The sequence below is a fragment of the Balaenoptera ricei genome, chromosome 11 (genome assembly GCF_028023285.1).
Source record: "Balaenoptera ricei isolate mBalRic1 chromosome 11, mBalRic1.hap2, whole genome shotgun sequence".
Classification (NCBI taxonomy): Eukaryota; Metazoa; Chordata; class Mammalia; order Artiodactyla; family Balaenopteridae; genus Balaenoptera; species Balaenoptera ricei.
This window is the reverse complement of record NC_082649.1, coordinates 12,373,060-12,385,477: the sequence shown is the minus strand read 5'-3', so window position 1 is coordinate 12,385,477 and position 12,418 is coordinate 12,373,060. Positions and strand designations below refer to the sequence as shown.

The 12,418-nt window shown below is 58.5% G+C and overlaps 1 protein-coding gene across 5 annotated transcripts in view; it reads right to left on the bottom strand.

Moving 5' to 3' along the window:
* Positions 1–12,418, bottom strand: part of JARID2 (jumonji and AT-rich interaction domain containing 2) — a 243,689-nt gene that overhangs the window by 2,225 nt on the left and 229,046 nt on the right. For 4 of the 5 annotated variants that reach the window (XM_059937972.1, XM_059937975.1, XM_059937976.1 and 1 more), the window contains 8 exons: positions 11,872–11,990; positions 11,714–11,784; positions 10,931–11,045; positions 8,453–8,558; positions 7,356–7,538; positions 6,783–6,913; positions 6,000–6,183; positions 2,928–3,035 (listed from right to left, as the gene is read on the bottom strand). In XM_059937972.1, the coding sequence (XP_059793955.1) occupies positions 2,928–3,035; positions 6,000–6,183; positions 6,783–6,913; positions 7,356–7,538; positions 8,453–8,558; positions 10,931–11,045; positions 11,714–11,784; positions 11,872–11,990 (1,017 nt within the window). Of the gene's footprint in view, positions 1–837; positions 1,375–2,927; positions 3,036–5,999; positions 6,184–6,782; positions 6,914–7,355; positions 7,539–8,452; positions 8,559–10,930; positions 11,046–11,713; positions 11,785–11,871; positions 11,991–12,418 lie in introns of those variants that run through there. The other variant, XM_059937974.1, reaches the window with a different exon arrangement.

Below are 12,418 nucleotides of genomic sequence, written 5' to 3'. Positions count from 1 at the left end.
AGCCAAGGATACGGTACACCAAGTCCCTTCCTGATGGGCAGCTTCCTAACCCCACTTCCCCCTCCAGGGAGCCCAGGAGCGCCCCCTGGTGGCTGTAAAGTCCAAACGTTCACAAGCTGAAAGCCCTGAAATACCTGCAGCCCCAAAACCAGAGTAAGCGTGGAGCCGTTTCCTTAGAGCTGCTTTCCCGTCTGGTCTGTGCCTTCACCCGTGTCCACGAGGCCCCTCGCCGCCGAGACAACACAGCAGCAGGCTTCCTGCTGCCGCCACCTGGGCACCTCCTCGGGGCCGAGGCCGCCGGGGCCCCAGCAGGAAGGGGAGGGCTGGGAAGTGAGGGGAGACTCCGGCCTGAGGGCCCAGGGCCTCTCACCTGGCTCCCCGCATGGTGACAAAGGCCTGGGGGCTGCTGGTTGCGCTCTCTGGCTACTCTGGAGCCTACTTAACCTGCTCTTGCAGATGAATACAAACACGTGTCTATAAACGTTTCTTATTCCCTCTTCAGCGAAGGGGAGAGAACAAACGGAACAAGAGAACCATCTATCTGTTGGCGTCAAAAATACATGTGTAACTTTAACACAACTTGCAAGAAACCACGGGGAGGAGTATTAAAATGGCCCCTGTTCTGCCATACACTCCAGAGCACCTGCTGGAGCCAGGGACGGACGGACCAGGAGGACACGGGGACAGGAGGCCACTCCTTCACTCAAGCCTGAGGGTCAGCCTAGTCCGGGCCCAGGCCTGCTCCCAGGCACTGCAAACATCGTTGGGCCACTTAAAGCACTTACGATACACATGCTAATGAAGAACAAACAGATGAGCTTCATTAAAGCCCAGTTACCTGCAGCTAAAGCCACCTGGGCAGCAGGGGGTCCGAGGAGGCAGCCGCCTGCCTGCACCTGTGTGACCGAACGGCTGGACAGAGGGGTCTGACTGCTGGGCACCGGGGCTCAGACCAGAGCTGTGCTCTCAAAAGCCATTTCTGAGATCCAACCCAGAGCTGGAAATTCCCCAATAAAAAAAAAAAAAAAAAAAAATACAGTTCAACTCAACAGGGAACTGACTTGTGATTTTCATTTACTAAAACAGACCACTGGCAAAGTAGGAGGCTTACAAAACCTTTTCTCTTCCCTATGCGTGAGAACCAATGATTAAGCTTCAGACCAACAGACCCTACATATGTGATTCTTTTCCAGGATTTTGGTCACATCAAGACACCTAGCTCCAAGATGGGCTGGAGGTGGAAACTAACCCACGTTTTGTCGAGCTTCAGAATCATCTCGAGAAGCCCCAGCGCCGCCGGCTGTACCCTGCGAGTTGCCAGAGATGCTCTGACTCAGACACGAGGGTTTATTTTTAACCGTGCTCTGACATTTGCTGTTCAAGTGAAGAAGCAGGGAGGGGAAAGTGGTTATTGCCTTCGCTGAACATGCTCTTTGAAAACAAAGAAGATGCAAAGAGATCTGTTTTCAGCTTTCCAATCTTACAATTTAGCCAAAGGCTTCTGATCAGGTCCGACCACAGCCTGAGACCCCACGGGCGCCCCCATCGCCTCCCGGGGCACCCGGCCCGGCCCGGCCCTGCCCTGCCCGGGGCTGCCGTGTGTGATGGCCAGATGAGGCCGCCTTACGTGAGACTGGCCACCCCAGGTTTGGGGGGCAGTGGGGATGGGGGAGCCGGCAGGTTGCACCCTCAGAGAGGGGCTCACGGCCGGACACCACAGGGAGGAGGACGCTTCTCTGGAAGAGGGCGGGCCAGGAGGGGCCACGGGGTCCCCAGAGCAGTCTCCCAAGGTGACCCCCCCCCCCAAAAAAAGGACTCTGGGTCAGTCAAGGAGTAAAAGGGCCACGTGTCTCCGGAGCTGCGAGCTTGTACCTGGAAAGGCAATCGCAGAGCAGCCTGGAAGCACGTAAAACACACGTGACGAGACGAGACAGGCTGCTCTGGAAGCGGAGCCCTGGGTGCTCCATGCCAGCTGGAGCAGTGCCCTCCGCATGGGGGCACCTAATGGGCAGCAGAGGCCAGCCAACACAGAAAGCACCTCGCATGGAACTGCCCCTGGGGACGGCTGCGGTTTTCAGAGAGGGCGGAACTGGGATTTATTCAGAAGGTGAAACCTTCGGGAGCAAAAAGTGAAAGGCTCCGTGTCTGCCGAGGCCCCGGGGTGAGGGCAAGGGCGCGGGCACTCTCAGGGCCGCCCCCTCGGGCACCGCCCGCAGCTCAGCAAGTGGCCGCAGGCTCTGAAGTTCACCACGCGCTGACCCACAGCAGAACCGCTGGCAGCTGCGGGGAGGGACGCCGACACGGGCAGACGGGCACGGCGGTTGGCACTTTGTGTCCCAGAGACCCCGCGGGGCCAGGGCCAGGAAGGCTCCTCAGGCCGAGTCCCGGGGCACCAGGGTCGGGCTGCTCTGAGGACACGGAGACCAGATGGACGCAGCCGCGAGGCCCCTGAAGCGGCCCTCGGGCTGGAGGGAAGGGGAGCCCTGGCTTGGCCCTGCCAATTTCGGTCTCGGTCTGTCCCGCGCTGTCCCCTCAGGATCTGGGCCCCGACTGGAGGTGATGGCACAGTCCCCCCTCCAGATAGTGCAGCAGGCACACCCCGAAACCAAACTCCTTATGAACCGAGCCACTGAGGCCAGGAGGGAAAGCAGAGCGGAGCGCGCTGTGCACGGGCTCGCTGCGGCACGACAAAGCGCGGCCAAGGACACAGATCCCTGCAGCCTCAGCTGCTGGTTTCTCCAGGCCAGTGGAACTCAAGCCGGACCTGCCCACTCCCCCATCCTGGCGCAGGGAGCTACCTTCCCACCACGTCAGGCTCCGTCCGGCCAGAAGGCGCCTGGAACCAGGCTGGCTGCACGCGGTCACGACAAGAGCTGTGACACGGACCACGCGGGCAGGGGACCGCTGCCACCCCACGAGGCACTGACCTCGTCGTAGCGGTACATGAGCTTCAGGCCGCGGCAGGACTTCTGCTTCTCCACGTGGCGCAGGGCGCACTCCAGGCAGAAGACCACGTTCTCGTTCTCCTGCACGACCTGCGGGACGAGAGGCACCCGAGGCTGAGGGGACTCGGGGGTGGGAGACAAGGGGGTGTCCCGGGAGCAGAGTGTGGGAGGCCTCCGCCCAGGCCAGGGGTGTCCGTGACCCAGAGACACGGGATACTGACGAGAACACCAACAAGTCACCGGGACCAGGATCGTCCGCCAGGAAACAAGTAAGTGACCATCTCTGAGCTGCACCCAAAGGCCTCGAGGGCCCTCTTGGCTCCTGTGCACTTTCCCGCCAGAGGGTCTGAGCGCGGCAGGCTGGTGGACAGGGGCTGAGGGTCCTGAGGGCTCCTGAGACATCTGGTTCAGAAACTCCCCTGGTACAAAAGGTGCCAGAATGGCCACACCCTGGACACTTCTGCGACAACGCATGTTTCTCCTGCTCGTGGGCGGCTCGGTTGGTCCAGCTGGTTTACACCACCTCGGGAGGCAGCACCTCTGTCCTCCCTCCAGCCAGCACGGTTCCTGATCCTTGCCAGCGAGCCTGAATCTCCGGCCTGCAGCTGCCCTGAGGATGCGCTGGCACCAGGGATGGGCCGAGGCCCCACAGATGCTCAGAGTGTGTGTGTGTGTGTGTGTGTGTGTGTGTGTGTGTGTGGGTGTGGGTGGGTGTGGGTGGGGGGGGGGGGCCCATCCCTCACCCCAACCCTGACTCCGTGTCCTGGTCTCACTCAGTGTAAACAATGCGAAAATGCTGCCTTGACACACCAGATGCGAGAGCATCACAGGTCTTTTCATAAGGATTCAAGGGAAAGACCTAGGTTTCTTATCTTCATTGTTTCTAAGCAAAGACAAGAAAACAAGCTGGGGACTTCCCCGGTGGCACAGTGGTCGGGAATCTGCCTGCCGGTGCAGGGGACACGGGTTCAGGCCCTGGTCCGGGAAGATCCCACATGCCGCGGAGCAACTAAGCCCGTGCGCCACAACTACTGAAGCCCATGCACCTAGAGCCCATGCTCCGCAACAAGAGAAGCCACCACAATGAAAAGCCCGCGCACCGCAACTAAGAGTAGTCCCCGCTCACCGCAACTAGAGAAAGCCCGAGCGCAGCAACAGAGACCCAATGCAGCCAAAAATAAATAAAAACTAAATAAATTTATAAAAAAAGAAACAAAAAAAAACATGCTGTAGGAATAAGGAAATGACACTTATTGGCACCAACGCATCACCCGGGGCTGAGGACAGGATCAGACATAAATACGAAACAGTGAACAAAAACATATAAACCCCTTAGTACCTAAGCGATGAAAAGCATATATAAATAAAACCTCAATTTTTACCTATGTATTCAGGATATGTGCTTTTTAAAATAACATTCTGGCTAAGAAATCCTGGTGACAACTCTCAGGGTACAGCTTTTGGAGGGACAGCATAAAAATGAGCCCACACCCTGCTGTTTTTTGAGCCCACGGGAAGGGACCAGGGCCACATGAGGTCACAACAGTCACCCAGGCTCATGGGAAATACACGATGATTGTTTCCCACGAGAATAACTCCATTCTAATGCAAGAGGAACGAACACAGAACTATGCGGCTTTTATGAGCGACGTTCACAAAACATTTTTAAGATCTGGGGAAATTCTTATGACTTGTTTGTTTTAAAGACAGCATGGTTCTTGATTGTATCCTTTAAAAAGCCTCTGGGAAAAGAAAGCTAGATAGAAGAAAATATGTAAAGTGGGATGCGTGGTTGTTATGGACGGAATTATTACCCCTTTCCCAAATTCAGACATTGAAGTCCTAATCCTCAGTAACTCCGGAGGTGACTTATTTGGAGAGAGAGCCTTCAAAGACATAATCAGGGAAACTGAGGTCGTAAGGGTGGGTTCTAGTCCAATATGACTTACGTCCTTTTAACAACAAGAGATTAACACACACAAGCACACAGAGGAAAGGCCCTGTGAGGCCACAGGGCAAAGCGACCGTCTACGATCCAAGGAGAGGCCTCAGAGGAAGCCAACCCTGGTGACACCTTGATCTTGGACTTCCAGCCTCTAGAACTATGAAAAAAGGGACTTCGTTGCTTGAGGCAGCAGTCGGTGGTGCTCTGATACGGCAGCCCTAGCCAACTATTACAGTATTCCTCCCATTATTTCTCAGTGCTCTGACGTCTCACGTGTGACAAAGGGCATCTGGCTCAGCGGGAGTGGCCACGTAGTCCCCTCTTCTCTGCAGGGCGGCCAGAGGGGTGCTGGGGACGCAGGGCGAGGGGGTGAGACAGCATCACAGTCACGCGGCACATGGCCAGGAGGCCAAGAGTCAGACCTGGGATGCGCTTGCCGCTCTGGGCCTCGGTGGCCACGTGGGGCCGGTGGGGACGCACGAGTGGGACATCGCGCTGGGCGTGGGACGGGCACTTACTACCTACGCTTCTCTCTCGGGAGGGGGATTCTGCACAGGCACAGGCAGGGAGAGAGGGCAATGGCACCGGCTGAGGCCACAGCAGCGGGGGGCGTTCCTGCATCTACAGAGACCTGTGTCAGCGCAGCTGCCCACGGGAGGCGAGAGGTGGGTCTGCACCATCCAGCTGGCCGTCCAGCAAGGCTTGTGGATGGGGTCCCCTCTGGCCTGGGATGGGGTCGGCATGGGGACGCTAAGGATATAACATAGCCCCAGGCTGGGCTGGATCAGCCCCTCAAGGAGGCTGCAGGAGCGACCAAGAAAGAAGGCAGACGGGCTGGACTGCAGCAGCTCAGGGGGCTGCCTTCCAGCCAGGACCAGACACAGGGAGCTGGAGACAGGAGGTGCTGCTTCAACCAGACAGATTTCAGAGTCCACAGGGCAACAAGATCAGTCACATGGCTGAAGAGAAGCTAAAAGAGACACGGAAAGAGACGGGGCCCCCACGTCTCCGCAGGGCAGCTGCGTGAGGGAGGGTGGGCAGGGGCCAGAGAAGGCAGAGCCGGGGGCCAGGGGGACGGAGCGGCGGCCCCGAGGCAGGCGGGGGCTCACCATGGACAGGTAGCACAGGTGCTGACAGATCTGACACCGCCTCTCCGAGGTCTCCAGCTGCAGCCACTTCCGAGGCTTCTTCTTCCCATCGGGCGCCGCACTGCTGCCCTCGTGGCTGCCGTAGCGGGCGGAGGAGTGGAGGCCGGCCTCGAACAGCTGCCGCCGCTGCCGCAGCTCCGTGTCCCTGTCCAGACACACGAGGCTCAGGGCGCCGCGCGGCTGGGCCGCGGGACCTCGGGGCCCAGCCTCCCCACCTGGGGCCTGCGTCCAAAGTCCAAAGGCCAGACTACCCCCAAGGGCTCTCGGATGGCCGGACCCTGCCTGCGGTGAACCCGGGGCAAAGCGCCCAGTGCCAGCCGGGGTGCCCCCGCGCCCGGGCCAAGGACGGACGTGACAAACTATCTGCCGACGTCAGAATCAGAGGATCAACAAGCGCGTGAAGATCGTGTGCTGTCCACCAGCTCCGCTGAGCCTCTGCAGGTCACGTGGGAAGCCAGGCCAACGGTCCCTTCAATTCCTGCCCTGTCTGTTCCTTCCCAGGGCCCTTCCTTGCTCGTGAGGGGCACCGAGGACCCGTGAGGCCAGGGGCTCAGGAGCCGCCTCCTGTCCGTTTCCACAAAGAGGGTCCACCTCCTGCAGCATCGGCACCCCGAAGTCTTCGCCCGCTGGCCAAGCCCCAGGCGGGCCCTGCAGCTCCGAGCCAGTGGCTGGCGGTTTCCCACAGAGGACGGGCCGGCCGCACCCCCATCCCGCCCGGCCTGGGCCCCGGGGGTCCTGTGTTACCTGAGCTCGTCCAGAAGGGCTGAGATGGTACTGAGAGTGGGACCGTTTTCCTTTTTCGCTTCCGCTTGTGCGATCTGGTAGAGTAACTTCTCCATGGAGAACGGCTTAGCTATGTGGCGACGCTTCATCTCCTGCAAGGGGCAGTCACGTCCCTTTAGGGCAGATTTTCAATGCTAGGCAGCTGTCAAGGGCTTTCTTTACTGGGGAGGGGTCGCTATCCGAATTTTCAAATGTTGAATTCCATCTGGATTCAAAGCAATTGAAAACTGTACGACAATCGTGTCTCCCTGGAGAAAGACACCAGGCACCAGGTACTCGTGGCTCCGCCAGCCGAGGACAGTGTTTGCCTTACACACCTTCAGTACTGACCTCCCAGTACTGACCGACCTCCCAGTACCGTAGTGGGTCAGTAACAGAGCTCGACGACTTTCACGATATAGTCAACCTCTAACAGCTCTCCCTCCCTAAAAAAAACTCTCAGCCAACTCAGGTTTCCAAGAGTCACTTTGAAATTAAACATTATCTACACATAGACACACGCACAGGGACGCATGCCAAGGGCCGCCTGCCTACCTTGGCCGTCTCGAAGCCCATACTCGTCCACTGGGTGGTGGCGAAGTGCACGGTCTCAGAGACGCTGTAGCCGCAACACACTTTGGACACAAAGGATCCCGGGAAGCAGACGACGAACTGGCCGCTCTGCTGCACTGTCCTGTGCACCTCGATCCCCTCCCTGCACAGCACCTCCGGGGAGATCTGTGGAGACCAGGGCTGAGCCGCACGCCCACCAAGGGCCGCCCTCCCGGGTGCCTCCCTCCCACCAGCCGGAGCTCTTTTCGCGACAGCCTGCCGGCACACCTGCCCTCCAGACGGGGCATCGGGACCTAAGCCTGCTCCCGACACAGATTACATTTTGTATGAAAGACGTTTTCTTTCTCCTTTAGAAAATAAAGAGACGTAACTCCTAAACAAAGGAGGAGGAAGTTCTAAACTGATACAGGCCCAAGAGTGACGACAAAGGCGTGGCCGCTGTGAGCGCCCCATGTCCCCACGGGCACTGCCCGGGTTGGACCGGGATCCGTGTGCACAGCACGGGGGCTGCGGGCCCCCCGGAGGGGCTGCTGCTCACCTTCTCCGAGCCAAACCCAGAGTGAGGCGGGCCCAGGAGCGAAAGGAGACCCAGGCAGGGTCAGCGGAGGCCAGAAAAGCCTTGAGCTCAGGTTGTCAGAACACAATTCTAGGCTAAAGAGGTTCCCGGCAGCTCAGCAGGTTCATGACTGTCTGAAAATAGGGTGAGCAGCCGCTGTGCTCAACCCTGAGTGATCCTGACCAGAGGCCCAGGTGGCCCAGTCGTCCAGCTGCCCAGCCCACCCCAGTCGCCATTTACAAAAAAACAAAAAACAAAAAAACCACCAGGCCCGGAAACAGAGTCAAAGGTCCCCACGTGCATGAGTCCCGTGTCCTGGGCCATCAATCAGAGGAACGCACTTTAGTTTGGTTTTCATAAGAGAGAACATTTTGCTTATGCTGGATCCCTGGAGGATTTATTTTTCATTGTCCTCTTTACCTTCGAGGGGCAGGTCGACAAAGAGGGTGAGCTAATAAAACAACTGCGTCGGCCACGCCACCTGACACAACCCCAGTCTCCACCACCGTCTTGGCCCCCGTACCATGACGTTGCTCTCGAGCATCTGCAGGCCGGGGGTGCCATTGGCTTGCAGCAGGGTGTGCACCACGTCCTCGAGCTTGTTCTCCTCCTCAGCAGGAATGCAATACCTGGGTGGTTTGAAATCAGGGCGGAAGGAGTTGACAAGGACCCTCCGCCCAGGAGCCCGTCCTCCACGCTCCCTCAGAGATGAGCAAACAGCAGCCTGGAAACTGGCCCTGGGCGCAGGAGGGGAGGTGGGCGCGCTCGTAGGCGTCCCCAGGGTCTCCTCCCAGGGCAACTCTGCTGCTTCTGCCCTGTGGCCAGACTGTGGCCACTCCAGCAGACAAACATGCATCTTTTATGCAGATCTGACCTATGCGTGAGCCAAAAAGCCTTCAAACCAAAAGCAGATGTTTAAAAGCCCCTATAAATCAGATCCAGACATATCTGCACACTCAACAGCCTCTCGTGAGCCTCCCAAGCTGCGACTTATCGCTGGGCTGGCACCTGACGCTTTTCTGTTGCAGACAGAGGACGCTGCAGGACTAGGATTCGGTGTACACAAGAGACGCACAGGACAACCAACCGCGCCAGGGCCCGCGTCAGGGGAAGGGAGCGGCTGCACAGGGCCTGGGGCTCAGACAACACGGACCCCGCTGGCTGGAGCCAAGGAGCCCGGGAAGACGGTGGGGGAGAACGCGGCCCAAACGCAACCAGAAGGACCTTGGACCCTCAGTGTGATCCCAGGGAGCAGGAGAATGGGAATTGCCACTTATGTCCCAGGAGGACCCAGCAGGGACACACCTGCCACCTACAACTCCCGAGATCCTAGTGCCGGTGGTCGGCACGCAAGGCAGGCACGTGCGGCCTCCTCAAGGCCCCTCCTCTGGGACCTCCCAGCCCCACAGTCCACAGGCTTCAGTGGGACATCTGAACCCCCGGAGCCGTGTGACAGGTCTTCAGGCTGCCCAGGCCTGGTGGGGAGGGCACGCACCTGTGCTGAATCCCTGGAGGTGAGGGATCAAGTCCTGACTTCTGCTGAGTGAGAGGATGCACTCACCACATCCAAGGCTCTTTTCTTTTAAGCGCTTGTTATTTCAATGCCAACATATTCTGTTACGGATTTGTGATTTAAACCCAGGGTTTCTAACCTCAATCACATGTTTTAAGAAAAACCACACACCATGAAGTTCTCTGATCCTATCCGGCCGCCTCTCTCCTCCCCATCAGTGAGGTTCCAGGGATTAGTCTTCACACAGCCCACAGAACCTCGGGTTTCCCTGCCTCTCACTCAACGGCCAAGCAGAACAACGACCACCGGGGCCACGAACTTTCACCCCATCACCCTGCGGGGTGTGGGCCACGTCACTCCACTTTCCGATGAGGAACCAGGGTCCGGTGGGCCCGTCACAGGCCTGCGTGGGACCCTGTGACTCTCAACTCAGCCCGGCCGGCGCTGCCCGGCAGCGAGTCCGTGGGGAACGGCGCTGAGGGCTCAGTGGCTCCTGGAGGAGGGCCCGCACACCCCCAGCGTCCACGCACCGGCCGCCCTGCGCGGGACCGTCCGGCTGTCCACCCGCAGCTCTGCCCGAGACCCCAGCCCCACCGCAGAAGGTCAAGCACAGGGCCTGCCCGCCTCTACACCGACCGCCACTCGCGCCGACGCAGCCGGAAGGCAGGGCGAGTCGTGATGGCCAGACTGCTGCCGACACTGGCTCCTTGGAGGGAGAACATTAGTTCTAAGACTTTGTTTGTTTTAATAAACGATGCTAATCACCCCATTAGGACCATAAACCCAGTTAGTGTGGGATGGATGCGGTGCCGGCAGCCCGTGAGACGACAAGACATCTGATTATTTGCAGTGATTTCCCATCTGCCGTCATAAACAAAGGAGCTGAAGAGCCAGCTCGGATCAGGGCTGGTGAGCCTGACGGTTAAGGATCACGCCTGGGAACCGGGCAGAAGGCTTCCTGGGAAACAGACAAACTCGTGCACCTCCCACGGCAGGAACTCCACTTCCAGTAAGAGGTACTCTCTCTCTGCAGTCGGTGGACTGGGAGACACCGGCCACGAAGAGAGGCTGAAAACCACCACTCACGCGAGGCCACGGAGAGAACAGTTCACACCGCGCGAGGCGGCGGCTGACGAGACGGGTGCCACTCCCGGCCGGCTTCCTGCCGCGCTCTCACTGTTTCTGACCCTGCTATGAAGCGAACTCTTGGAAATCAACAACCACCAGGGGAAAACCTCACAGAAGAAAAGCCCCTTGTCAGCAGGCAACTGAGAAAAGGAAAATGGCCAATAAGCCTAAGAACAGATGCTCAACCTTGCTCATCACCTGAGCAAATTAAAATATTCTCCAGCAGCTCGACTTCCAGCACAGCTCCCCAGGCTGATATGACAGGGAACACGGGACAAACACGCAAAGTCAGTCCTCCAAGGCTGTCAGCCATCAGTGAGTGCGAGGTGGCATCAGGAGGCCTGGGGCCAGTGTACTCACCAAATGCAGTCAGCACCAGTGTGTAAGTAGTCAATGTAGGGAAGGTGGTTTTGGTCTCGAGACCAGCATGAGGTAGAAAAGACCATGCCAATATTTAGCCAGGGAATTGTCACTCCTAGAACAAAGGGGACAGGGCAGGATGAAGACCAATGTCTCAGGGTGACAGCAAGAGAAATTGCATCTTCTCCCCAAACAAGAAAAAAGGAAGAAATGGGATTCAAAACCAGACAAAACCCAGTGAGAAGAAGGTACTTGCTCTTTCCTGCTTCTTATACAGAAACCAAGATCACATGACACTGTTACAAAACAGTAGTGGAAGAACATCTTAACTAGTGACTTAAGGCAGGAAGCAAGATGCCCAAGGAACACGACCACGACTGTTGTTGACTGGCCCCCAGGCAGGAAGCAGGGCCCCTTTGTTCGGGGTAACCCCTCCCCCGCAGCGTGGGGGTCACCCACGCCAGTCACCTCCTCCAGGGGCCCCTTCTTCCCACAACACCCAGGACAACTGGTTTCTCTCCCGGCTGTGAGGCAGTAGCCCCACGGAGTCGGAACATTCGCTCTGAAATTGGCCAAGGCGGAAAGCTGGCCATTACGCATCTGCCCAGCTTCTAGATCTGCGATTTGGTTTACCTTTCCGCATTTTTACTGACTTCAGTCATGATGCGAACCCCTCTCTCTTCTAACAATCCCAGTTCTCTCTACGCGCCGGGCGCCGCAGTCCCCTCCCCTCCAGCTCTCGACGGGGCGAGCTGGGTCCACAGCCACCCGAGGCAGGCTTACCAGGCACAGCACCAAGGTGACGCAGGATGGAGCCCGTGTTGTTGGGGAGGACGGTGAGGTTCCATCCGTGTCTGCAGAGGGAAGCACAGGGGCGTCACGGACGGGCGCGGGGGGCACCGTCCAGGCCCCAGGACACGGGCAGGAGCGTCCGACGTTACCTTGAAAACGGTTCTGATTTTCCCACCGGGAAGCCGCTGCCATGGGTGTTGGTGTCCACCTTGCCGCAGTGCACGGCCACGTGGCAGTCCTTCTCCTCCACGAGCCTCCAGTACTCTTGCTGCGGGGAGAGGGAGGGCCGTCAGCACCGCCTTGCTGCCCGCGGCCGCAGGGCCCAGCTCAACTTGACGCCGCGAGGCGAAGGGACCGTCTTCGTCCTGAACGACGGCCACTAGGGAGCAGGGGGACAGGGCCGCAGACAGACGACCGCACGCCCACGGTCACGGCAGCCACGTCCGTAGTGGACGGATGGATAAACACAAGGTACAACGTCCACGGAATACGAGTCAGCCTCAAAACAGAGGGCAACTCTGACACGCGCGACGACACGGATGAACCTTGAGGACTTCACGCTAAGTGGAATAAGCCAGTCTCAGAAGGACAAATACCGTGATGCCACTCCCGTGAGGTACTCAGGACAGTCAAAGTCGGAGAGAAAGAAGAGCGGCGGTGTCACGGGCTGCGCGGAGGGAGGACGGGGGCTCAGTG